Source organism: Coturnix japonica, chromosome 5 (genome assembly GCF_054131305.1).
Source record: "Coturnix japonica strain WE chromosome 5, WE-NBRP24, whole genome shotgun sequence".
Taxonomy (NCBI): domain Eukaryota; kingdom Metazoa; phylum Chordata; class Aves; order Galliformes; family Phasianidae; genus Coturnix; species Coturnix japonica.
Genome location: NC_140667.1, coordinates 28,896,775 through 28,922,480, shown reverse-complemented (window position 1 = coordinate 28,922,480; position 25,706 = coordinate 28,896,775). Strand labels below are relative to the sequence as shown.

The 25,706-nt window shown below is 41.3% G+C and overlaps 2 protein-coding genes across 10 annotated transcripts in view; one reads left to right on the top strand and one right to left on the bottom strand.

The window, feature by feature from the left end:
• Positions 1-349, bottom strand: part of GPR176 (G protein-coupled receptor 176) — a 28,271-nt gene extending 27,922 nt beyond the window's left edge. Inside the window, exon 1 of the mRNA XM_015864755.3 lies at positions 136-349. Coding sequence (XP_015720241.1) covers positions 136-349 — 214 coding nt within the window. The remainder of the gene's footprint in view (positions 1-135) is intronic.
• A 1,373-nt stretch (positions 350-1,722) lies between these two features.
• The window catches only part of EIF2AK4 (eukaryotic translation initiation factor 2 alpha kinase 4), a 29,015-nt gene continuing 5,031 nt past the window's right edge, over positions 1,723-25,706 (top strand). For 3 of the 9 annotated variants that reach the window (XM_015864741.2, XM_085549033.1, XM_015864742.3), the window contains exons 1-33: positions 1,723-1,896; positions 3,046-3,161; positions 3,651-3,753; positions 4,746-4,919; positions 5,770-5,850; positions 6,342-6,490; positions 7,017-7,132; positions 7,787-7,944; positions 8,349-8,884; positions 9,251-9,360; positions 9,885-10,042; positions 10,382-10,794; positions 11,507-11,576; positions 12,420-12,503; positions 13,419-13,541; positions 14,001-14,105; positions 14,240-14,297; positions 14,825-14,904; positions 15,558-15,659; positions 16,217-16,267; positions 17,309-17,545; positions 18,080-18,155; positions 18,876-18,997; positions 19,656-19,705; positions 19,788-19,956; positions 20,456-20,572; positions 21,279-21,344; positions 21,661-21,831; positions 22,375-22,509; positions 22,647-22,754; positions 23,368-23,496; positions 24,455-24,541; positions 25,021-25,133. In XM_015864741.2, coding sequence (XP_015720227.1) covers positions 1,744-1,896; positions 3,046-3,161; positions 3,651-3,753; positions 4,746-4,919; positions 5,770-5,850; positions 6,342-6,490; positions 7,017-7,132; positions 7,787-7,944; positions 8,349-8,884; positions 9,251-9,360; positions 9,885-10,042; positions 10,382-10,794; positions 11,507-11,576; positions 12,420-12,503; positions 13,419-13,541; positions 14,001-14,105; positions 14,240-14,297; positions 14,825-14,904; positions 15,558-15,659; positions 16,217-16,267; positions 17,309-17,545; positions 18,080-18,155; positions 18,876-18,997; positions 19,656-19,705; positions 19,788-19,956; positions 20,456-20,572; positions 21,279-21,344; positions 21,661-21,831; positions 22,375-22,509; positions 22,647-22,754; positions 23,368-23,496; positions 24,455-24,541; positions 25,021-25,133 — 4,520 coding nt within the window. In that variant the 5' untranslated portion in view covers positions 1,723-1,743. Of the gene's footprint in view, positions 1,897-3,045; positions 3,162-3,650; positions 3,754-4,745; positions 4,920-5,769; positions 5,851-6,341; positions 6,491-7,016; positions 7,133-7,786; positions 7,945-8,348; positions 9,157-9,250; positions 9,361-9,884; positions 10,043-10,381; positions 10,795-11,506; positions 11,577-12,419; positions 12,504-13,173; positions 13,542-14,000; positions 14,106-14,239; positions 14,298-14,824; positions 14,905-15,557; positions 15,660-16,216; positions 16,268-17,308; positions 17,546-18,079; positions 18,156-18,875; positions 18,998-19,655; positions 19,706-19,787; positions 19,957-20,455; positions 20,573-21,278; positions 21,345-21,660; positions 21,832-22,374; positions 22,510-22,646; positions 22,755-23,367; positions 23,497-24,454; positions 24,542-25,020; positions 25,134-25,706 lie in introns of those variants that run through there. The other 6 variants (XR_014946654.1, XM_085549036.1, XR_014946655.1 and 3 more) reach the window with 6 other exon arrangements.

Sequence of the window (25,706 nt, the reverse complement as noted above, 5' to 3'; positions counted from 1 at the left end):
AAGCACCTCGCCTTTCACAGCGCCCACTGGCACACACGGTGAACCCTGCGGCCATGTCCAGCCGCACGGCCGCGATCCGGCAGCGCCACGCGAGCGGACACCGCGCGGCCACCCCCGACCCCGGCCCTCACTCACCCAGCAGGGAGCCCACGAAGATGACGAGCTGCGCGGCGGTGGCGAAGTGTCGGTATCCGGGCTGCTCCCCGCCGCCCCAGGGCCCGGCCGCGCTGCCGTTGCCGCCGCCCCACGCCATCGGAGCGGCGGTCCCGTTCCTCGCCCCCAGGGCTGCGGCGCGGAACGGGGCGGGCTCGCTGCCGTTCAGCGGGTGCCGGCTGGCGCCGTGCCCCATAGCCAGGCGGCCGCCGAGCCGCTCAGTGACCGAGCGGAGGGCGCGGGCGAGAAAGCGGCGCGGCGGAGGGAGCCCCGGCTGTGCCCTGCGGAGCCATCGGCACCATCGTCACCGCGTCTCTGCGTCCCGGGCAGCGGGCTCGGCTGCTCGCGCTCCCGCCTCGCGACTCGTTACGATCGGAAGGGACGAGGCGGCCCCGCCGCGCTGCCGGCCGTGCCGTGCCGTGCCGTGCCGTGCCATGCCGCTGCCTCGCCGTGCACGGCGCCTCTCGGCGGGGTGCGCGGACGGGGAGGGTCCCTACGGCGGCTCCCGCCAGCCCCGCCCGCTCACCGCGCGCCGCCGCCGGCTGCCAAAGTTACGGCTGCCCGCGCACGGCAACGGAGCGAAGCGCTCGGTCCTCACGGCCACACGCCAACCGCCTTCATCCTGCCCTTCATCCTGCCCTTCATCCTGCCCGCCCTTCCCACAGCGGGCTCGGTCCCGCGTGGCTCGCGGCAGCCTCCATCCCGCTCCCGCAGCGCCGCGCCGCCGTTGGCGGGGAACGCTGCTTGTTTGTTGGCGAGCTGCGGGCGGGAGCACCAGGGCCGGCAGAGCACGAACGGCTCCGCACCGAACGCGGCCCCGTTCAACGCCTCATCGCCGCGGGCGGCCGCAGCCGGCGGCACAGCTCCCGCCTCCGCCGTGACGTGACGCGCCGCTACGGGCGGCGGGAGCTGCCTGCCATGTTGGGAGCGCGGCGGGGCTGCCGGCGGTTGTCGTGAGGCGCTGGGCGCCGTGTTCGGTGCGGGGATCCCACAGAACTGTGAACAAACAGGGGAGAGCCGCCGCTGAACGACTCGGCGGGCATCGCCGGCTGGGAGCGGAACAGAAGACAATGCGGTGCTCGTTTGGTACCGGTGTCGCGCTGCAGCTGCAGCAGTTACGAGTTGCAGTCCCAACCGGGACCCTAAGACATGAGTTTGAATTCAAAACAAAACAAAACAAGGATTTGTATAAGCGAGTTTTTCAGGGCAGGTGTAAACTCCCAAAGCTGCTCTGCACAGCAGCTCCCTCCTGAGGTGTCCCGCTGACTGCAAAACTCCGTACAGAGCGAGCAGCAAGTATGTCCTGCCCTACTGCTGTACTGCCCTACTGCCGTGCTGCTCTGCCTGCTGCGTGCCGCTGCCTACGGATACGGCGGGAGGCGCCGCCGCTCCGGGCGCTCAACATCCCCATCCCTGAGCGTGGATTTTCCTCCCGCACGCAGCGCTCACCGCCCGCACCTCGCGGGCACCGCCCCGCCCCGCTGCCAGCGCCTCGGTCCCGGCTCCTCCTCCCGGGGGCGCGGCCGGCACCGCTGCGATCGTGGCGGCGCCGCCCCACGGGCTCCTCGCGCCCCCGCCCGGGGAGCTGACATGGCCCGGGCGAGCGGAGCGCGGCAGCCGCCCGCGGAGGTGTCCGCGGAGCCGCCGGAGAGCTACCAGCTGCGGCAGGAGAACGAGCTGCAGGCGCTGGAGTCCATCTACGGGCAGGACTTCCAGGATCTGCGGCGGAGCCAGGCCTGGAAGGTACCGAGCGGCGCGGCGCGACACGGCCGGCTGCTGCGGGCCGCCCTTGCTTTGCCCCCGGGCCCTTGGCGCTCGTCGTCGCGCTCCGTCCCCTCGGGTGCAGGCCGCACGCACTGGGGCCCGCTCTCCGCCCGCCGCCGCGCTTGTCCTCTGGGCTGACGCAGGCGTAATTAATGCTCTGCGGGTAACGTGCGTTTTAATTAATTGCCGGCTTAAGAAAAGCTGCCTTTGAATTCTATCGTTGGCCGAATAATTACAGGCCGCCTAACTCATCCCGTCGGGGCACGTGTTGCTGAACTCTGGGCATACGTTCCCTGCCGTGGCTCTCTCTGACTGGGGCTGTTTCCATCACAACTTCATGCTTTCACTTTGTGGTGTTGTTTTTTTCCAATTATTACTAGTTGCCCATGTCTGTTACGCAGTGCTCCGCAGTGCTTTCCAGCTCTTCTGTGCCCACAGTGTCTTGAGGGTTTTTTTCCCAGCTGCATCTTATGGCACAGCTGTCCCATAGCTGGAAGTACCACTCGCTTATGTCACCTCCACATAACTTCAGTGCTGCTCTGTCTGTTAGCTGCATTTGGCGTTGGTTCCTGCAGAACTTCATGGCTGATGCTGTTTTTTTGCTGTACACCTGAACCTAGAATTCTTGCAGAAACTTGTGACTTCTTGTGCTGGTGGTGGCATTTGATGCCAGCCATGTCAGTACCTTGCTGCAATGCCTGCTCGCACTCCTTGTGAGATTTGTGCATAATGTGCTTTTCCCTCTTGGAAATGCAAAGTAGAGGAGATACCAACAGTCTATTAATGTTCCCATATCTGTGGTGTTACTTCCATACCTGTTTATCACATTGCTAAGATCTCTTCTCTTAGAAGAAAACAAAAAACTTCCAAATTGAGATGCAGAGGGTTGAAATGTTTCCATGGACATGTTTTGTTGTTGTTGTTTTTAAAGCAAACAGGCAGTTTCAAGCAACTGTTGGGAAGACTTGTTAAAATTCTGTTTCATGCCAAGAGTAAAAAGTACAAATACAAAATGTCCTGTCCATGTGGCTGCATGAGATGTGATTTCATGGTCTGTTACTGTGTTGGAAAAGGAAATGCTGCCTGATATTTGTTAGTTGAAATCTAAAGCTTTGTTTGCTCTTACAGGTACGACAGCCTCCGGAAATTAATTTGGTTCTGCGTCCTCAGGGACTGACTGGCGCTGATGAGGTGTACGCCAGAGTTGATCTGTGGGTCAGGTGCCCCCATAGTTACCCTGATACGTGAGTGAACATTAAGATGTAACCTTTCTTTTAAGTTTCTGTCACCTGCGTAGTGGGGATAAATTAATTTTAGCCACCTCAGCATTATGCTAGTAGTATTTGTAAAGCGCTTCTATATCAATTACTAATAAAGATTGGAGTTGTGAGAGACTGCAGGGGTTTCCTTGCAAGTTCTTCTGTTACATGTAACTAACAAGTAACGCGTGGCCAGAAGTTGATGAGTATAAAATAGTACTCTGGCTTTAATCTGTGTTATATACTTAATACCTACTGCTTATTGAGCATGAACTAATTGCCAACTGATGATAAACTCCATTCCTTTTCCATCACTGGCCCTTTCTTTTACCAGCCCTCTGTATCTCACAGAGCTTTTTACACTCTTCCCCTCTCATCTTGTTTCTCCCTTCCCTCTTCCTCCTACTTCCTTTTTTTTCTTCTTTTCTTTTTCTTTAACAAGGATCTATTTAATGTTCTTTTGCTGTCTCCCAGTGTTCCTGAAATACAACTGAAAAATTCCAAAGGCTTGTCCAATGAGAAAATAAATGAATTAAAATCCAGACTAGCTGAACTGGCAAAAGAGTGCTGTGGAGAGGTAAGAACTTTTCACATCCTTGAGAAATACACCGCAGTCCTAAACGGTTCTAAGGAAACTTATCTATAATATAAGGAAATGCATCCAGATTAGAAGTATGATTTGTACTGTTGTGAAGAATGTTCCTTTATAATGAAAGTTCAGAGTATAAATTCTGCAGTCTCCTATTGGAGTGGGTTGCAGCCTGTGGCAGGGGGATGGAACAAGATGTTCCCTTCCAACCCAAACCACTTTGTGATTCTACAATAGTGCATATTGAAATGAGGTAAATAAGGTAAGACTGAAGATTGGAATTATGCATTGTGTTACTACCAAACATTGAATTCTTTGTGAAAGCAAGGTTTATGGTGTATTTCTTATCTGTAGGAATGTTACAGGTGAACACATTTGGTTTGCTCTATTTGCTTTTCTGAAAGTGAAAGATAGACAGCTGCAGTAGTTGTTATATGCTGAGGTGGAATAATACTCAGCTTTATGTATTCTGCAGTATGGAAAAACTGAGAGTCCTTCAGTTACCTGTCATACCAAATAACAGATGTGTTTTACATTTATTATTATTATTATTATTGAATTTTCTTATTTAATGTATATTTATTTTTAAAATACATGTGTGTACATGCTGATCACTTTGCGTTTTTAATAGTAACCAGTGAAAGATGATGGAGTTTGCATGTCAGATACACGCATTTTGTGCTATTCTTTCTACTCTGAATTTTTACTTCAAAAGGGTTCCATTTTTTAATATCCCTGCCCTGTCAATCTGCTGCAGGCAGATGGTAGGGTTTGGTCTGACTTAATTTTCACCCCTGTGTGTAAACCATGATCAGTGCTGCTGCTCACTCTGCTGTATTGTTCTTCACTTTTGGAGGTGCACTGGTCTGCTAGCGCTGTTGACTCTCTGCTTTACCAGAGGAATGCTCCTACATCAATGAAAGTTATGTTCTCTGAACTAGATTGAGTTCTGCTTGTCATTCCTATCTATTTCCTTTCAGGTGATGATATTTGAACTTGCAGGCTACATACAGTCATTTCTCAGTGAGTATAATAAACCACCTTCCAAGTCCTTTCATGAAGAAATGCTAAAAAATCATAAAAAAGAGCAAGAAAGGCTGGCACAAGAGGAATTGCGGAGGGCACAAGAAGTTAAGAGAAGAGAGGAGCAGGAGGTAAGAGAAATTGGAATGTGAATAACTCTGTATCATTTATTTTAACAGTAATGATTTTGTAAGTTATCCTGCATTGCCAGGAGTTTTAGGGAATTAATTTTCAGAGCCGTCAGCATCAATAGGTGCACCATGAACTATCTGCTGCTTCTGTTGTAGCTTCTTTCTGATGAGAATTTAACCCTGACAGATACTAGTGCCTGGAAACAAACTTGCTGATTGGTGATCCTATGGAAACTATTTATAAAGAAATTCATAACGAAAGTCTGAGTAAATGTATATGTTGGGTGCGTTCCATCTAAAACAAGGAAATAGCTGACAGGCAGATAGGTAATCCTACCTATTTGTTCACTGTAAAGTGACTGCTGTATTCACTCTAACAGGCTCCTCTAGAGACCAGCATGTTTAAACCAACATGTCTTAAGCTGGAAAGACGTATTTATTCTGCCCTACAGTTGAGGGGATTCATGTGGGCCACACAGAGACTTCTGATGTGAAATCACACTGTGGGAACACAGGCAGAATAGCTCTTGTTTTATTTCTCAATAAATGTGCTGTTTGAAAACTTTACTGTTGGGTTTGCTAGTAGAAATCACTTTCTTTTCTCTAAAGTTCCATTCACAATTCATACTTTTTTTTTTCTCTTAACTTCCTCAGAAGAGTTAATTTGACTTCTGTTGTGGTTTTCATTTTGTTCTTTGTTTTTTACTTATTTTGTTATTTTGTTCTTCTGGGATGTGTGAATACTCTCTAATACCCTTGAGAAGTCAATGTCCTCGATTTTTAACAGGCTAAGATTTGAGTTGCACTGTGTTTATGGTTGCATGTCTAACAGCACTGACATTCGTTTTAGCAACGTGAAATCCTTAATGAGATTCAGAGACGGGAGGAAGAGAAAAGAGAGGAAAGAAAAAAGAAAGAGATTGCCAAACAGGTATTCTTTGTGAGCATTGCAAAACCTTTTGTTCTATCTGTGTACCACATGCTTATAGAATTAGGAGAATTTCATGACTGAATTTTTGAAGATCTTTCTTTTTTACTAATCCAATTCTTCTAGGCAATCTAAGTTAAGATAGTATCTTCTGTTCATGGTAATGTGGAATTTATTTCGGAAATAAAGCCAACTATAAGGGAAAATAGCTTGGGTCTTTTTACTGCACTGGGATACATATTTTAAAATGGATAAAGAATAGAGCTGGTTTGGTAACGTTCCCAGATTTGCTGCAAAGCACCTTTACGTTCTCGCCCACAGACAATGCTAAAATGTACTGCCTGAATCTCAGCATTTCTTCCTCAGCCTTATTTCTATGGGGATTGTATTTTCCCTGGGACCCGATGACTTCATGGCATAATAGTCAGGTGTATCCACAAATGTTGAGGGTAGGAGCCAATTATGTACTTATTGGTATTTTTCCTGATCTTCAGGAACGTCTGGAAATAGCTGCTCTGGCAAGTCAAGAAAATTCTCACAGGAGAGATACATCAGGGTACAGAGTTGCTTCCAATGTAAATGGGAACGGTTTGGAACATGGAGTGAATAATAAACAACGCCCAAATTCAGTTGGGCGTTCAAGGTATGTATGGCAATTTGCACGGTTTTGGTTTTTTTTTAATCGGGATTTTGGCTGAGCTTCTACCTTACGTGATTTTCATACCAGTTGCATTTACTTGGAGAAAGTGGTAATATTTCTATTAATTTCAGAGTAGGTTGTATCAAGAAGTAATGGAGGTTCATTTGGGTTAGTGGTCTGGAGTTCTTTCTGATCTCACGTGCAGCTCTGCATGTGCATGTAAGAAGGTTTGAAATGCACCAATTTTTTTTGTTTTTTCCCCAGTTTTCCCCTTCTCGTAGGATGGATTTGAGGCGTAATAGTAAACGGGAAGCCCATTTTAAGGAGGGAAAAATAATTAAACTAAAGCAGAAATGAGCAACAAAAAGTTGTTTACATTCATGCCAACTGGGTGTCTTTGATGGATGTCATTGTTGGATGCAGAAGGGCCTTCAAGCTAATCCTGTTGCAGAAGTGATATATTTAGGAACTAGAGACTGTAACAAATGTATCTTTTGAGACAGTGGAAAATGTTTTGTCTATACTGCAGGCGAGAGCGCCAGTTTTCTGTTGGTAATAATGAAGAGTCCCCTGGAAATTATGAAGTTCTGAACTTCAGCACAAGTGGTGCTGGGCAGCTTACTGTGCATAAAGGAAAATGTCTAGGTAAGCAAAAGCAATTGCAGTTTGACATACCATTTTGGTGGGGGGAGAACTTAAACAATACTGACAGGTACAAAGTAGCAAGGGCAGAGAGAAGATTGTTGTGCAAAATGGAATGTCACAGCCAGAAGAGGTAGGAAGTAATAGGAAGTTACTTTTTGGTAAATTTTTAACATTTTCCTGAGATTATTTTAAGTAAAAACTTGCTTTTCCAGAATCAATTACTTAACAGCCGTACCACAAAGTGTTCTATTATCTTCATAGCTAAAATAGTCCTAGAAAGAGTGATTTTAAATCTAAGCAGTTACCTTGTCAGACACATGGCAGCCAAGCAAGAAATCAACTTACAGTAATGTTACCAATGGTAAGAACAGGGAAGAGTATTCGGTTGTTGAAATTTGAAATTCTTAAGGCATGCAGCAGTTTTTGCCAACATGCTGTAGTTTTCTCTATTGCTAGTTGAATTTGTCAGCATAGCATTCACATTCATCAGAGATCTTTCACAGCACCCACATGGGTACAGCTTTTGTTCAGTTGTAGGTAGGTTTGCAATTCTCAGATGATAAAGACCAGTCTTTCTTTAGCTTTTGCAGAAGCTCCTGCTGGGCCTTTAGGAGAAAATAAGCTGTGTTCCTCTTTTCCTCCCTTTGTGTTTAGGCAAGGATGAACAGCTCGGTAAATCAGTCTACAATGCCTTGGAAACTCACACTGGAGATTTTGTTTTAATATATGAGTGGGTTCTGCACTGGCAAAAAAAGATGGGAAAATTTCTTACAGCGCAGGAAATAGAAAAGATAGAGAAGTGTAAGAAACAGGTAATGCCCATTTCTTGTATTTGGCTTCATAAAGCTCAGATAGGTTTCAATGATTTTGTTGAATTTGCTAATTTATATTGAGAGGGTGATGAGCCTCAAAATGTTCATGTTCAAAGGATTTACACCACAGAAGAAGATGAATATGCTGGGATATTTAGGAGTGTATGTAAAATACGAATGAAAGCAAGTGTGTTTGAATGGATGCATTTATCAAATAATAGAATATTAAAATTCTGAAGGAAGAGGAAATCAAACATACCTGACAGAAACCAAAGTTATTCTTGCTCCTTGTCCACAGTTCTTTGATGTGTTGTAGAGGTATTTTTGTATATATGACTTATTTTAGTAATTGTGCGCTTGTGAGATATGACATAATGCGTATTATGTTGTTTTTCTCTTAACAGCTTCAGGGTGCAGAGACCGAGTTCAGCTCACTGACAAAGCTGAGTCACCCAAACATAGTGCATTACATATGTATGAACTTGAGAGAACAGGAGGATTCAATTGTGGTGGACATTATAGTGGAGCACATAGGAGGGTTCAGCCTTTCCACGTACTTGCACAAAGAGACTCCAGTTCCGATTGAGCAGTTGCGCCATTATGTGAGCCAGATTTTGTCAGCTCTGGACTACTTGCACAATAATTCAGTGGTGCACAAAGTTCTTTGTGCTTCCAGTATCCTGGTAGATGCTGAAGGAAACATCAAGGTGACAGACTACAGCATTTCCAAACGCTTAGCGGATATCTGCAAAGCAGATGTTTTTGAGCAGACCAAAGTTCGTTTTAGCGAGGATTCTCTTCCCAGCAAACCTGGAAAAAAAGGGGATGTCTGGAGTCTGGGCTTGCTTCTGCTTTCACTCAGCCAGGGCCAAGTAACCAAGGAATATCCAGTCGCTGTTCCTAATAATTTACCCGCTGAATTCCAAGACTTTCTGGAAAAGTACGTGTTCGCTGCATCCCTTTATATTTTTCTTTGTGATTTGTTTTTCTTAAAGACTTGATCCGTGTTTCAAAAGAACAGTCAAATCCCAGCGTCACTAGTCAGAGGTTTTAGAGAAGAGGCATTCTCTCTCTAGGATCAGGCTGCTTATCTGGGATTCAGGAGAACGGGCATGGTGGTCTCTTCTGCTCTGTTCTGCCACCAGCTTCGTATGTCTCTATGGATAAGCCATTTAGTCTCTCTTGGCCTCCGATTCTGTCGGAATGATAAAGGTGATCACTTCTTAAATACAAGCAGATCTGTTTGAGTGTTTGGGTCCAATGCAGGGTAGGTCTTTCAACAGTTCTCCTTTTGCTTTGCTAACAGATGTGTTTGTTTGGAAGATAAAGAAAGATGGACTCCTCAGCAACTGTTACAACACAGTTTTATAAACATTCCACTTATGAAAATACCTGTAGCAGAAGAAAATCTAGATGGTGAGAAACTTGTTTCCTTATGTCTTCTATTAAATAACTGGTCCACGTGCCTTCAGTAAGAGAAGAATTGAATGGTGCTAGATCATCACAAGACCATGTTTCTGCAAATGCTGTACCATAACTAATCTGGAAGTTAAAGACCACACTAGCTTTTAGGTCCATGGACAGGTGAGGTGGTTGGACTGCTGTATCCTCATCAGCAGAGGAAGCCACATGGTGTAAATGTCAGTCTTAATTTTCTTCCTGGAAAATTACATTCCAATGAAACGTCTTTTCTCACCATATTATGTTAGAATCCGTTCCTTTGTCCACTGTAATTAATGTTAATAATTAAACACTGCAGTATGGTTTATGTTTGTACCAGAGCTTAACTCTCCTCAGCAGAGCACTTCTGTATTTCAGGTTTAGTTGCACTTGGTTATTTAGGGCTTATCTTCATCCTAATGCCTATTCTGTAGTGCCAAGTGCCTTACCACCTTCTCCCTGTTCTACCAGTGCTGGTAACTGTGATGTCCTCATTTCAGATTCAGCAGGCATAGATTGCATTGAGACAGTTGTGCCCAGCAGCCAGATATCCAGTGCTTCATTCTGCACAGAAACACAGAGACAATTTTCACGCTACTACAATGAGTTCGAAGAGCTAAAATTACTTGGCAAAGGGGCTTTTGGAGCAGTCATCAAGGTATTGGTGTAAAAAATATTTTCACTATGAAATCCTTCTTGGGAATGAGTTTGTTTTCTCTGAAGCAAAATAGTGTACTCAGTGTTTGGTGTTGCGTGTGGCTTTACAGAGTGCTGTACCTGTATTGTGCTTTTCATCTGGAGCTGAGTAGGCTGATAAATTTTGAGAGAGATTACTGGGAGTCTGCTAAGAGCCCCATCGGTGTGGAGAAGCTTGCGTTTCAATTGCAGTTGTTTCCTAGGTGGAGGGAAAACTTCCCACATCCATGAAATTCTGGGTCTGGCTGTGCTTAATAGGGTGTTTATAAGTGTTTGACTTCAGATTTATTCAAATTTTCAGGTGCGAAATAAGCTCGATGGCTGCTATTATGCTGTAAAACGTATCCGCATAAACACTGCCAGTAAGCAATTCCGGAGGATTAAGGGGGAAGTAACGTTACTTTCCCGTTTAAACCATGAAAATATTGTGAGGTATTACAATGCCTGGATAGAAAAACACGAAAGTCCTGTTCCTGTTGTGTCATCATCTGAGACATCCGAAGACAAAAGAACGCCCACCAAAGCAGGTCTCATCCTTACGGCAGAGGAGACAAACGACGTGGAAGCCAACGCTCCTCCCCCCGTTCTGTCAAGTTCAGTTGAGTGGAGCACTTCGTGTGAGAGATCCTCCAGCAACAAATTCAGTGGAGCAGATCAGGAGTCCAGTGATGACGACGATGATGATGGCGATGGGGTGTTCTCGCATTCATTTCTGTAAGCAGTCCTTCACCATTAGCACTGTAGGAAGCATTAGCATAGTTGAGTGTTCCAGGCTTGTGTCTTTTGCCATTCTCACATTGTCAGAGGTGATTTGCTGCATCTTTCTTCTGTCCTCCAGTTAAAAAAAAGTCCTGTGTTTCCAGCAGCTGTATAAGCCGGGGAGAAGATCTGTAGTTACTGTAGGTATGGGAGGAAAGCTGGTTTGTGCTTCTGGAAGTTTCAGATGCATGGCTGCTGATTTGATTTATGTTGGATTTTCTTCCAACTTTAAGGCGTAATGCTTGTAATAAATCATGAAAATTAGAAGTCCCCCCAGTTACCTTACTCATCCTTCTTCTTCTGATTTTAATAACATATTCAATAGCTGCTGCTGGATATGGGATGGTACTTTTGCTTGTGTTGTTACTTGTGTTTAAGCATTGCATTGCAAGCAAACTTACCTCTGTTTTGCTTACTGAATACAGAAATTAAATCCTACCCATAGGAATATATGCCTTTTTTTGAAGGGCTGAGCTGTCAAAGGAAGTTTTGCTTTGCAAGCAGGATGCATTTCATTTGCTCTGTTTAAGGCATGTAGGAAGTCATTCAATAAAAGCTTTGATTTCTTTTTTTTCCCCCAGCAAATACAGGCTGAAGGTTTCTGACTAAATGTTTCTCGGTAATGTCTGCTTAAGGAATGCTAAAACTTTGGTTTTCTTTTTGACAGGCCAACTACAGACTCTGAAAGTGAAATAGTGTTTGATAACGAGGATGAGAACAGTAAAGGTCACCCTCCAGTAAGTACAAGGATAAAGCTAGTAACAATGGAAATGTCCCTAAGTGATCTGTTTGCTTGTCAGACTATTTGGGAGGTTCTGTTTCATGACTGGTGTAAATACAGAATCATGCAAGATTATGCTAATGACAGCAAATATTGTGCCACCGTGAGCTACTTAAGAATGATTAACTGATGCAGCTAATCTGGATTCTGTTTCTCAAAGTGTCATTGAGCTACACATGATTCATATTTTATAGTCATGAGCCTGGTAAAAATTCAGAGGACTCGATAGAAAGCTAATGGGCAGATTTTTCTACAGCGTGTAGAATCTGTCATTGCCGGTCCTGATGGTTTGTAAAGTGCTCCTAGTGATTCTCAGCTTCCTCCTTTCTGTTAAAATGTACATTGGCCTGATACATGTTTAATAAAGTGGCAGTGCACTGTCCGTCATGGAGAGGTAGGGAAGACTGATATATCAAAGTTGTCGATTTTCTCCTTTGTTATCTTTCATTTTACTACACCTGCTTTATTTGTTATTAATTTTTATTTTAATCTGACATACTTAGAAATTAAGATTCTGTCCAGATGTTTTGGAAGTTTTATTCCTCCGGTGTCTGGTTACGGCAAAAACGTTATTTGTTTTTGCTTTGAAAGTGCAAATTGGGTCAAATCTTTTCTTCTAGCAGATGTAGAAGTGTGGGTGTTACAAAAATGTCAGTGTATTATTTTGCTAATATTGAAACCCAGATATAGAAGGTGAGTTTTCATTAATGCGTTCGACTAAATAAAAAAGATAGGATGTATAAGAGAGCTCTGGGCTGCTTCCTGTAATTAGCTGTTCTGTTACTTTACTGCAATAAAGGATGAAGAAGACAATGAAAAGAATAGCCACGAAGAAGAGGACAGAACACCAGTCATTCAAACAGTGCATTACCTGTACATCCAGGTTAGGCTGTGTGTGTGTTTGGATGAAAGGATGCTGTTCATTCTCATTAGCAGAGATAAATTGCTGTATGGTTGGTTGGTTTTGTGATGCCATTTTAAAAACAAAATGAGACTCAATCCAGTGTTGTTTATTCAGTAGACTGTTTTTCTAGAAGGTTTGGCTGGGGGGAAGGCACTGTGCAACGCTTCCCATTGTTTTGTACTGTATTTGTTATACTTGAAGATATAGATTGCAGATATTAAAACTTCCTCATTCTCTTCAAAGAAACTACAGCGTATTTACTGTTTTTAACAAGAAATACAGTGATTTGCAAAGCTATTTTATGACCCGAACAAAAGAAAACTCATGCAAGTTTAAACCTTCAGACTTAACAGAAAGGAGATGTTTTCAGAAGTAAAGAGTTGGGCCAACAGAGAAGTTAGCAGTCATATCTGTCTGGTTTGTGTGCAGTGTTTTATGAAGCAGGTGCTGGTAGCCCTTGCCTGGAAGGGAGCTGCAGTTAGATGGAATTAGATTTTTTTTATGTTTGTTTGCTTGTTCTATATATAGAATAAAACAAGCAGTCAAGGAGCCAAAAAAAGTAAAGCCAGAGGTATTTCAAAGCCTGGTTTGAACATGCATTATGCCTGGTCTGCTTTCATCTTGTTCTTACTGTTATGATTGAGAACAGGCTATAAAACAGACCAGTACCGTTGCCCCTGAAAATGAGATAGGACCCAGGAGTGCGTATTTTCCAGCTAAAACACGTCTGAGGAAAATTCCAAGTACCTCAATGTTTGGGTGATATTATCTGCTGCTGAACCGTGTTTGATGGAACCCGGCATGAAGGTGCTCACAGACAGAAATTCCTGATCACTCTTTTCCTTCACAAAACTCACTTTCTTCCCTCTGTCTCCAACATACACACACCTGCAGATGGAATACTGTGAAAAGAGCACGCTGAGGGATACCATTGACCGAGGGTTATATGAAGACACCAGTCGGCTGTGGAGGCTCTTCCGAGAAATTTTAGATGGGTTGGCTTACATCCATGAAAAGGTCAGCAACTGTGGCAGTTATATACGCTGTGACCTATTCTATTCTATTCATTTAGAACATTTGATTCTACATAATTATGTTTATTAGTGGTCCTTACTCTTGCCATTATTATTCAGCTCTAGGGTTTTAGAATATGTTTTCATCAGTTTTAATCTTGTAATTAATCACTTCATTTTTTCCCTATGTCATAAAAAAAAAAAAAGCCTCCTTTTAAAAACGTTGCTTTCGACACATATTAACACCAAAGATTGTTTTTAGTTTCTGGGCTAGCAACTACAGTCTTCAAAATTAGTCACTGGTGTCTTAATGCAGTAAATTTTCCGCTGCATATAGAATAATTAATAAAACACTGTTACATTCTATTATATATAGTCTGTTATAAGATTTACGTTTTGCATTGCGTTTATTGTTCCTTATGCTATCAGTCTTTTTGTTGTTGTTGCTCACCTGCTTTAACAGGGAATGATCCACAGAGACTTGAAGCCTGTGAACATATTTTTAGATTCCAACGATCATGTGAAAATTGGTGATTTTGGTTTAGCTACGGACCATCCAGCAAATGCAGTGAGTACGGCCAAAAGTGAATTAAACAACTCGCTTTTGGTGTTGTAATAACCTGGAAGATGAACATAGAAGATGACCATCATATTGTGAATGCCATCATCTTTACTGTGCACATCTCTTTTTCCTCATTTCAGGCAGTCTCTAAGCAAGAGGAAAATCCCTCAGATAGTTTTGCTAACTACGACCCATCAGGTTAGTATACGCAGTAGCTGGTTCTAAATGATTTTAAGCAAAGTCTCGTATATGGCATTGTTATGATGGGATATATGGAGATCCTGAACATCTGTTCCGTCTGCATTTCTGTTCTCTATATGGGGTGATTTCAAGATTTGAGGGATTTTTGTTTGATTGCTTTTGTTTTTATTTTTAATTTTTTGTTTTAACACTTTCTGTATCAGGATGACTTCTGTGCTTTGAGAAAGCTTTAGTATATCTTCTGTCATTAGATGAGTGCTTTGGAAGTGGAGTTGTATTATTGTGTGCTGACCTACTAAAATTGTGGAGAGCAATAGACAGGATGTAAACAGTATAGACAGACACATCCATTTCATGTGTGCAGTAGAGAACTGTTCTGCAAGTTGCTCATGTCTGACTATCTCTTATGACAATCTGCACTCTATCCTGGAAAAAATAAGGACAAAAGATGAGTGAGTTTTCTTGACTTTGATGCTACATTTCCTACTTTCTTGAAACTAATGCTCTCATCTTTTGCTTTGTAGGTAATTTGACGGGGATGGTTGGCACTGCATTGTATGTCAGCCCAGAGGTCCAAGGAAGCACAAAATCTACGTACAATCAGGTATGATTAGACTTATTAAAAGCAGCTTGGAATCTAAGGTAGTGGGTACAATGCAGGTCACTCATGCTTAACTGAGATGAATTCAAGATGGAAAAGGATATGGTGGGACTTCTGAGATAAAGAAATATTTCTCACTCCCTTGCTTAAGAGTAGATGAAGGTAAAAGGATGCGAGGCCGTGATTTTGCCTGTGCTGTGTCCATGTGCAAGCAACTTGATGTTGAAAGGAGGGTCTTTATAAATGAATGAGTTAGAAGTCTGAGAGTCTTTGCTAAAGCAAAACATCATTGTTCAAATTGCTCTCCTGGATTCCTAGATTGTCATTTCAAGGGTCAGCAGTACATTTGTGGGTTTTTTTTCTCTGTTTATATGAACAGAGAAGCTGAATTTCAAAACAATTGTGTTTTCAAAGTGAGATGGAGTCCTTATGTCAAGGCAGTGCTGTGAGGATAAAAGTAATTGAAGTCTTACAAGTTTTAATGGATTATGTCCCTTGAAAAAGTTAAACAGAAAAGCAAATAAACAAATAAGGCAACCCACACCTTTCACATGCTTCACTATAGTGTGAAATTTAACCAAAGCTTTTTTTCTGTTGACATCTTCCATGGAAATCTAAAAGCGATACCTGTGAATTTTGTATTTTTTCTTCCCTAGAAAGTGGACCTGTTCAGTCTGGGTATAATATTCTTTGAAATGTCCTACCGCCCCATGAGTACTGCATCGGAAAGGATCTTTGTTCTTGGTCAGCTGAGATTAGTAAGTATACAGGTATAAAGGATCAATGCTGAGCATCAAATAGCTTAAGAGAAAGAAAGACGTTTCTATGGAGAGTGCTTTAAAAACTAACAAACAAACAAAAAAGTAGAAGGGAAGAATAATTGGAAGAATTGGAGCTCCTGGTGACATTTTCTTGATGTACTTTGGATTTCCTAACGTTATTGCCATTAGTCACTGTACTGTCTCAATGCAATTAACTTCTCTATTGCAAAACATTAGAGGTATAATCTTCAACAATAAACAGATCATGGCTTTTAGTACAGCTGGGTTTATACCCAGTGAGTTCTCAAGAACCAGTTTATTTGTTGTTGAGAAGTGACTGTGAGTACGGACTGTCTTTCACAGAACATCACACTTGCATCTCAGTAACATTCTTCTTTCTGTTCGCTCTTCAAACTCAATTTATCACGGGTTGGGTTTTTTCCCTGTGTATATTTCCCCTGTGTTCACTATCACAGCTCGGTCTCTGTTTGTAAGACAGCTTGCACAAACAGTACTGGCTGTTCTAATACAAATGTGGTTTGTTTGTTTTGTAGCCCAGTATTTTATTTCCTCAAGACTTCGATGAAGTCAAGCATGCAAAGCAGGTAATTTTGAAGACATTTTAACTAGTAGATATCCATATCAAGAAACACTTGTTATCGTTTTTCCCCACTTAATTCTGAATTAGTGATTCCTGCCGAACTGTTACTACCTCACAGTAGAACAAAGTAAGAAAGAAAAACTTAAATGAGTAATGAAATCGTCACTGAAACATGCTTATCTACACAATTCCCTGAGTGCAGTCATGAGGAAATGCAGAACTCGCCTGCATACCTTTAAGGCTCCCAGGGACCATTTGTAGCTTTTAGACACAAAGTAATTGCAGTTGTGTTCTTTGAACCCTTAAATGTTTGAAAGAGATCCGTGTCACAGAATGGGAGGAGATACACAACGTAAATTAATGCTCTAAGTTTGAATTTTTCTGCCAAGAGCTATTTTGGAAACTTGAGATGACAGATACTCGATGGATTCGAATAGTTTCTTTTATTCTTTCTGTTTCATCTTATTTAGTTATGCCTCCATGGCAGAGGAAAGAAGTGATAAGGTGCAGTGTAATTTTTTTCTGAATCATCTGAGAAAACGTTTTTCCTTGTGTGAATGGACTCGCTCTTTAACAGTCAGCATTAACGTTTGTCTCTTTTGCTAGTGGAGCAGCAGTCTGTCTCACTAATGCCACAGAAGTGTTTCCATATTATGTGGTTTACTGGCATACACTCCTTAGTGTCTGTAGCTCACAAACCTTTGTTATGCATGTGATTCTGTCTTCTCTTCATTTTGTTCATGGAGATGCCAGAGCTTGCATAACATAGGACAATAAATGTCATTGTGTGGTTTTGTCATCCCTAGAGATCTAAACAGACTAATAAATTTCTAACAGTCTGTTTTAGTAGTTCTTTATTCGGGTAATACCACAACAAAAGATATTTGTAATAAGCAAAGAATTACCCAGCCTAAAGATTCAAACTCCTGTTTCCTTTTTTTTCCTCTATAGTCTCAGTATCTTCTTCATGTGGTGTAACTAAGAATGTTTATTTTAAACACTTGTTAGCATAAGTGAAACAATAAGGTTTTGATTTAACTTGCAGAGATTGGTTATTACGTGGCTCTTGAACCATGACCCTGCAGCAAGACCAACAGCTGTGGAGCTGTTAAAAAGCGAACATCTTCCACCACCACAAATGGAGGAGTCTGAGCTTCATGAAGTGCTCCACCATACATTAGCCAATGTGGATGGCAAAGCCTACCGCACCATGATGAGCCAGATATTTTCACAGCGTATATCCCCAGCTATAGACTACACCTATGACAGTGATACGTTGAAGGTTTGTTAAGGGCTGGTGGGTTTTTTGGTTTTTTTCCTATGTTAGATTTTTAAAAATCGACCACAAAAAAAAAAAGGATGCTATGGTTGACTTCAAAGCACGCATGAGATTATTATCTGTTAAAATCAACCCTCACGTTTGTTACTGTTTAAAACTACAAATTTGCGGTATGGGACCCAAATAACCGCTTCACATTTAACCTTACTTCAATTCTTCAATGAAGAAATAAGCTTTATTCTTAACCTTTCTTAAACTGATAGTACTTAGCATCTGATTGCCAGCATAAACTGTTGGCTTTCAGTGTTTTCTTCCATTCTAATGGTGGTAACGTAATCCTCTGGGTTCTTAAATCTTTGTAAAACAGTGCAAGGTGACAGTCAAATGATGCTTTGTGCGGCTTTTGTTGCTTTTTGTTGTGAAAGCAATGCAGTTTGTTATAGTGAAAGAAGATAGTACGGTGCTTTTTACCCATGTTAAGTGCAGTGTTCCTCACATGTAAATTATATCTGTACTTTTTATTTGTGATGGTTTCAGGGCAGTTTTTCTGTTTGGGCAGCCAAGATCCAGCAGCACGTATGTGAGACCGTCAGCCGGGTATTTAAGAGACACGGTGAGTGTGTTTACACAAGTTGTTCGCTTCCCTTTTTCATGACCGAGTGGATTTAAGGAATGATTTTGCTGCTATTGCGAGTCACAGAGTTTGTTCAGTCATTGTGGATTATTGGAAATATGAAACTTTTGGCATGTTTTATCTGGTGCTGATCTATATTTTCTATAAAACTGAGTAATCTTTAAAACAGAAACTGGAAGTTTCCCTACTATATCACAGTCTGGTTAAATAAGTCGTGGTATAAAAGAGGAGAAACTGGGAAATATGAAGCCAAATGAAGATGAGTTACTTTGTTTCCTTCTATTAAAACTTACCAAACTTTCTTGCATTTATTGGCAGATTAAAAGAGTAAAAAAATGTCAGAAAAGACAGTGGAGCTGGATATGTTTTCTATTAGATTTTGTCTGTTGTCAGTAACAGTTGGAAGCATTTCCTTGTATTTGGAGCTTTTCAGGTTTTCCCTCCCAAACTATTTTTTCAGTGATTAGTGATATTATTATTCATAGTAGAGTTTCAGTGAAGATTAGATTCAGATAGAAGCTGCACTCCAGTGTGGAAGACAGAACATCCAAGTCATTTTGATAGGTTTCTGTCGTAGATTTTCCAATTCCACCAGTTAAGGACACTTAAAAGAATGTAATTTTAAAAGGTATTGATCACCACAGAGTTGCTTATGAGTTTGCAGAAACAGCTGTTCCTTTGTTTTGCTGGTTTTTGTAGGAGCCATCAAGCTGCAGACTCCTCTGCTAATGCCTAGAAATAAAAAGCTGTATGAACATAATGAAGCTTCCTATTTCATGGATCACAGCGGGATGCTGGTTATGCTTCCTTATGACCTCAGAGTAAGTAGTATCTCCCCTGCTGGCAGTGCTGGCGTTGAAGAGTGCTGTTTGTCCATACGTGTAGCTCACTGAGTTTGGTTTAGGTGTACACTCTCCCTAACTGCTGAAGCCGTACATCTTTCAGCATGAGGAACTGCTGCATGTGCAGCTGAAATCTTACTGTCCGTGATTCAGCACTACTCACTTGTAGGCAATATTGGTGTTGTTAATTGCTTTGCATTTAATTAAAACCTAAGTGCTTTAAGTTTTATTTTTGTCTTTGTTACTGACAGTTAAATAACCCAACCTTTTATCTCCCATACATTAATTTAACGTCAGCGTGACTCACCCTTCCTTTGCATTTAGAACGTTCAGTTATACAGTGTGATTCACAGCTAAGGATGTGTGCAGCATCTACAGTATTTCTCTCTCTTCTGGACTTTTGTTTTAGATGTGTTGACCAATAATTTATTAAACAATTTTTTTCTATCTATCTCCTACTAGTATGTTTTAATAGGCTTCAAGACAAGTTTATGATGTTTTTGGCCACAGCAAATATTCATGACATTATTACATGTGAGAGTAGAAATGCTGAGTGCACACAAGTTGTTCACCTCCTGCTTCAGGACATGGCTGGGCTGGTTTTGTTTGAACAATTTTGATGTATTTTGTTTTCCAGATTCCTTTTGCAAGATTTGTAGCTAGGAACAATATATCAAACTTGAAAAGGTAAGGGACATACCGATATTGTGCAGTGCTTGCCGACAGTGAATGCTGAAGATGCTGATTCCTTCTTCAATGTTTCCTTCAGATACTGTATAGAGCGAGTTTTCAGACCTCGGAAGTTAGACCGCTGTCATCCCAAAGAACTTCTAGAATGTGCATTTGACATTATTACATCCACTGGAAACACCTTTTTGCCTTTAGCAGAAACAATTTATGCAATTTCAGAAATCATTCAGGAGTTTTCAGTGCTACAGGTAGATTCTCTAATTGGATTTATGTTTGGTTTTTTTCCTCTTTTTTCATCTTAAAATGTTAATCTAAGGTATCGTACAGAACTTTCTGTTTGCAGGTTCTATCGGTAGCCAGGTATAGAACGTTGGTGTGTGTTTCTGTAGGTGAACATAAAATGATGCAAAAGTTTGTGCATGCATCAGAAATAGTAATTGAGTCCCCTCAATGCCATTGAAATAGCATCTGCCTTCTGTCAGGCAAGTAATTACTGTAGACTGGGACAGCCCCTGCCACTCCTTGTTTATAAATGAAAGGCAAGGTGATGGAAGGAGAGCTCTGAACAGTTGGAGATGCTATTGAAGGTTCAAACAGACCTTTGTTGTGAGTTTTCCTTTTGTGTGTGTGCACTGTGGAGTTTTGTTTAGTTTTTAAGTAAATAGGAATGCTAATAAAACATCCCTCTTGCTTTCTACCTTTTTTTTTTTAATTATTATTTTTTAATTTATTTTTTTTCAAACTCAGGAAAGGAATTACAGTATCTACTTGAACCACACTTCCTTACTGAAAGCCATACTTCTGCACTGTGGGATACCAGAGGATAAACTCAATCAAGTTTACATCATTCTCTATGATGCTGTGGTAAGATATACATTATTAAACTGATCTTTGTAATCATTATTTAGGGTTTCATCTTACTTTGAGGAGCTGCACCCAAAAATGAGTAACAGGGCATTGCCAGCATAACAAGGAACATCCTGTTAGATAAAAAGGCTGCCTACCTTTGAGCAGTGAACTCAGATTAACGTGTTCCCTGCTACTTCTGAACTGGGATGTTTTGAGGTCATTTTTAAATGAGTGTTCATGAGGTAAATATTCACCTGTGTAGTTAAGAGCTGGTAAAAAATAAATGTATCTTAAATATTTAGCTTTTTTTTTTCAACTTAATAAGCAAAGAAAATAGATGAAATTAATTTAAATTATTAAGGTAATATTGAAATTCAAAATGTGTGTAGTTCATAATGTTTTATGATTTATTTTTTAAATTATTTTATTTATTATTACTTTAATTAACACACAGGAATTCTCGTATGCAGAAGTGCTTTCCAACAGGAGTTCACATTTTTATACTTCTTCGTGTTCCTTACACTAAGCCAAACAAGACCTCACTAAAACATAAGTGTTAAATGTGTTACTTACCAGCTTTGCTTCTTTACAGTATGATTGAAGTTTGTAAATACAGCCTGTGATTAAAAGCATTGGAACCTTGTGCCTTAATTCTTCTCAGCAGTGATGTTTGCTTGTAACGTACTTGCCCTGAATATGTTTGCATCTGTTTCTCTTGCAGACCGAAAAGCTGACTAGAAGAGAAGTGGAAGCCAAATTCTGCAATCTCTCTCTCACATCAAATAGTGTGAGTAATTTTAATTTGGTGTTAAACTCCCTATAACTTGCCATAAGCTGCTTATTTTACTGACTTGGAAATTGACTCAACCAGTTGCTGAGCGTGCATACAGAAGTTGGGTTGACTTCTGGATGCCCCAGTGAGAGCTGTACATGTCCATTCCTTTCCTCAACTTGGTAGGTAGACAAAGGCTGCTGGGTCAAACAAGCAAAAAAAGGAGTTGGTATTTTACTCATACAGATAAATAGTTGGTTTTTTTTTTCCAAAGTGATCTGTTCTGAGCACCTTCACCACTGCTACCTGTGTTTGTTGTTTTTGTTTGTAGCTTTCTCGACTCTACAGGTTCATTGAGCAGAAGGGAGAAGCAAGTAATGTATTTCCATTTTTAAACACAATGATAAAACAAAAGCCAGGTGTGTCTCAGCTGCTGAAGCACGGTATGAAGGACCTTGAGGAAATAATTGGCCTGCTAAAGCAGCTTGGAATAAAACTTCAGGTTTGTAGAAACGCTCTGCTAATCAATCATTTGTTTATAGGCTTCTGGGCCCTGTATCTTATCACAAAACAAACGAATGATATTTGAGAGCAGAAAAAGCACACTGAATGATCTTTGATGGCAGGTAATAATATTGATAATCATTTTAAGAGAGGTGTTTAAAGAACAAGATCTGTTTTGAGTCGGAAGTGTCTGGCTCCATTTGTATCTAATTACAAAGGGATTTTCTTTCCAACCAAGATGGAAGCATAAAGAAATGTTAAGTTTTGAAATAAGCTATAAATATTTTTTAAATGCAGAAAGCTGAGTATTACTGGTCATGTTCCACCACCAAGGCTTGCTGGTTAGAGGTTCTGTTACAGTTTCCTTATGATGCATTAAGCTTTAAAGCATTATTTTCTTGTTTTTTAATCATATTTTAATCTTTTGGAGATCTCTCCTTATGTGAGAACAGCCTTGTCAGCGCATACAGCCAATAGGAAATGATTTGCATTAACCAGTAATGGTAGAGGAATTGCTCACTTACGCATTTCTGTTTTACAGATTTCCATAAACCTGGGACTAGTTTACAAAATCCAGCAACACAATGGTATTATCTTCCAGTTCGTAGCATACATCAAAAGAAGGCAAAGAACTGTGCCTGAAATTCTTGCTGCAGGGGGCAGATATGATCATCTGGTAAGTGTACATCTCTTTTAAGGATTGTATAGGAAAGGAGAATACAAAGAAGTGAAAACTGAAAGATCTTGTTGCCATTTTCCAAAGATAACTATTTGGTTCTTTAGTTTTGTCTTTTTGTTTTTATTTGCCTCGAGATCCCACAGTTTAGAGGACCACAGACAGTAGGACCGGTGCCTTCAGCTGTCGGAGTCAGCATAGCTATAGATAAAATAACGGCTGCTGTTTCCAGTATGGAGGATACTGTAAGTTTGGCCTGGGGAGATGGGGATGTTTGCTTACTTCTGACAGTAACTTACCTTTAACCACAAAAAAAATAGCATCAGATGTGTTCCAAAATACCGTGCTGAAACAGCAAACGTCAAGATGACTTGTTTTCTTCTGTGTGTACACGGGGCGTTATTTAATAAAGCAAAGGAATGGGGGATCTTCAGTTTTATAACTTTTTAATGTAATGGGACACTGCTGTAGAGATTCAGCTATTCTTATCTTGCTACTTCCAGGAAGGAACTGTAAAAAAATGGACTTCACAGTTTCATTTGGTTGTGGAATATGTTATTTCATTAACTTTTTTTTGCAAGAATAATTTAACATTACTAAGTTCATTGGGAAAGGAAGCACAGAATAGGCTGGGGGGCTGTGCAGGCTGAGGCTCTGCAGTGGCTTTTTGTCCAAGAGTAAGTTTCAGCACCTCACAAATGTGCTTTGGTGGCACTAGTAAGAGGCAAGGTAACACCTTCTGCAGGTTGTTGGGTTTTGAAAAATGTATCTTTCTTAGTTACTTTTAACTGCATTAATGAAGGGGAAATGATGGTCTGGTGGCTAATACTGTCCCTTTTGCTTTTACTTTTCCTCCAGATTTCTGTCAGCTCCTGTGACTTGCTGGTTGTAAGTGTCGGTCAGATGTCAATGGGGAGAGCTATCAACATTGTTCAGAAACTCTGGACTGCAGGAATTCCAGCTGAAATAATGTATGACTGGTCCCAGGTAGAATTTCTGTCTACGTATATTAATCATGTTGCTGTTCCCTAAGATTAGCAAAGGCTGAGATAGATCATCCTTTTTCAATTTTTATAGATTAGTTGTAATTGAATCACAAATTCAGATAACTGAGTATGCAGGTTGCTATTTGGGTAGTCTCACTGTCCTTGCAGTGCTCTTCAGCTTCCAGAGTGTTAAAGAATGTGTAGGAGAGCTCCTCTGAGGAGTTCACAGTGGAATTAAGTGACCTTCCCTGATTATAAACTAAGTGCAGAGTCCAAAGCGTATTGGAATCAAGGGGGAAAGTCACAGAATAAATTGAGAGCTAACTGACCTCATTTAAGTGCATTTTGTACCAATGAAGGTGACCTAAGATGCCACCCTAACAGAACGGATCCCCAGGTAGACCTTAGTTGGTTCCAGGTATCTTCTAAATCTGTTGAAATGCATGAAAGGCAGTTATAGTCTACAGTGAAGGCAGCTGTATGTTGCAGACTATCCTTGCATCTTTACCTATGCTGAAAGGAGACTGGACTGCACTTCATTTCTATTACTAATGATTCCTTTTGGAGGACAGAAGGCAAAGAGGAAGCAGTCATTTACCCCAGAGGTGCCTTGCTAAAAGGTCTGGGTAGCTGCGAGAGGTGTTGTGCTGCTGAGCACGCCTTGCTCACAGAGCAGATCCAGCCAGCTGTTCTGTGGGGGAACTGGGACTGCAGGGCAGAGTGCCTAAAATATAGACTTAGATTTTGGTTCTTAAGGAATGTTAGGTCAATGTATCCACACAAAATTTAGTTTCACTTCCTGGACCTGTTAGTAAGGCTTTCCTCACTCAGAAGTTTTCATATTGAATGTAACGGCGGCATATTAAGTTACTGTAACTGAAGATGGAAGACTGATTAAGTAATCATTTTATAATCTGTTACATTTCCATCCCATTCCTCTCTCCCTTTTCCTATTTCAGTCCCAGGAAGAACTGCAGGAATATTGCAGATGTTCTGGGATTACATATGTAGCTCTTGTATCAGACAAAGAAGGAAGTCACGTAAAGGTAAGTGTGGTATCAGAGGATGTTCAGTGCTGTTTCACAATGATAAATCTGTTCTATATTTTTTATTTTTTAGGACCATGAACATTACATTTTTCTATAACACATTTCAGTAGATGGAATTCAAGTAAATGTAGGTTTGGTTGCAGATTATTAGAATGTTTAGAAAAAAAGCCAGAAACCTAATATGTTCTTATTAATACGGTGTTTACACCTCTGAACCATTTTGTTCAATGTTATTTATCACATACGAGATAAAAGCAGATGAGATGGTTTAAGCTTTGGGAATGCGGAGTAAATGAGTTGGTTGAAAATATATAGAAAGCAGAGATTGAAGTGACAGTGATTGATTACTTGGGATGACAGCTTCTTCCATTTGACTGCTTCACCTTTAATAGGTGAATAACCCAGTTTGGTCTTGAGACATTTATTCCTATGCTGTTCTAAGAAACAACATTAAGAATCACTGAAATGCATCATAGGTGAAATCCTTTGAGAAAGACAGACAGACGGAGAAAAGGATTTTTGAGTCTGACTTAGTAGATCACCTGGCCCAGAAACTGAAAACTAAAATCTCTGATGAAAGATGTAGTAGGTAAGTAAAAAAATAAATCTTTGCCAAGTAAAGACATAAATATGGCTTTCTTAATGAAAAATTCTATGCTCAGTTAAACCTGGATTGTATTTAATAAAGAATAGGAGCTTTACTGATTTCTTTTTGAGAGGAAAAAGGAAGCAAAAGGCTTAGTTACAGAATTTTATTACCAAGAACTGATATCCCTAGAAGCTGTTAGATTGAAACATGCTCAGTGCTTCACAGATTAGAAGACTGTGTGCATCCCTCCAGCTGAAAGGCAATGAGAACACCAGTAACATTTGCATGGCAGGACTGCCTGCAAGTTCCCACTACTGAGTAGAAGTGAGTTACAGTTGTGCACTGTGTAATCAAAGAATTTAAGCAGCGGGTCCCTCCCTCCCATTTTGAGGCAGCGCTAATATGGTAAAAATGAATTGTGACTCCAGCACAGCTGTACACCTCGACTGGCACAAGTGAAAGTAACACCCGGCCAACACTGAGGGTGTGCAGCAGGACTGTGTGTATCTGCTGAAATTACTGCTGGCTGGGACAGACAGCAATGCTGAAATCACCGGAAAGGTAACAGTCACA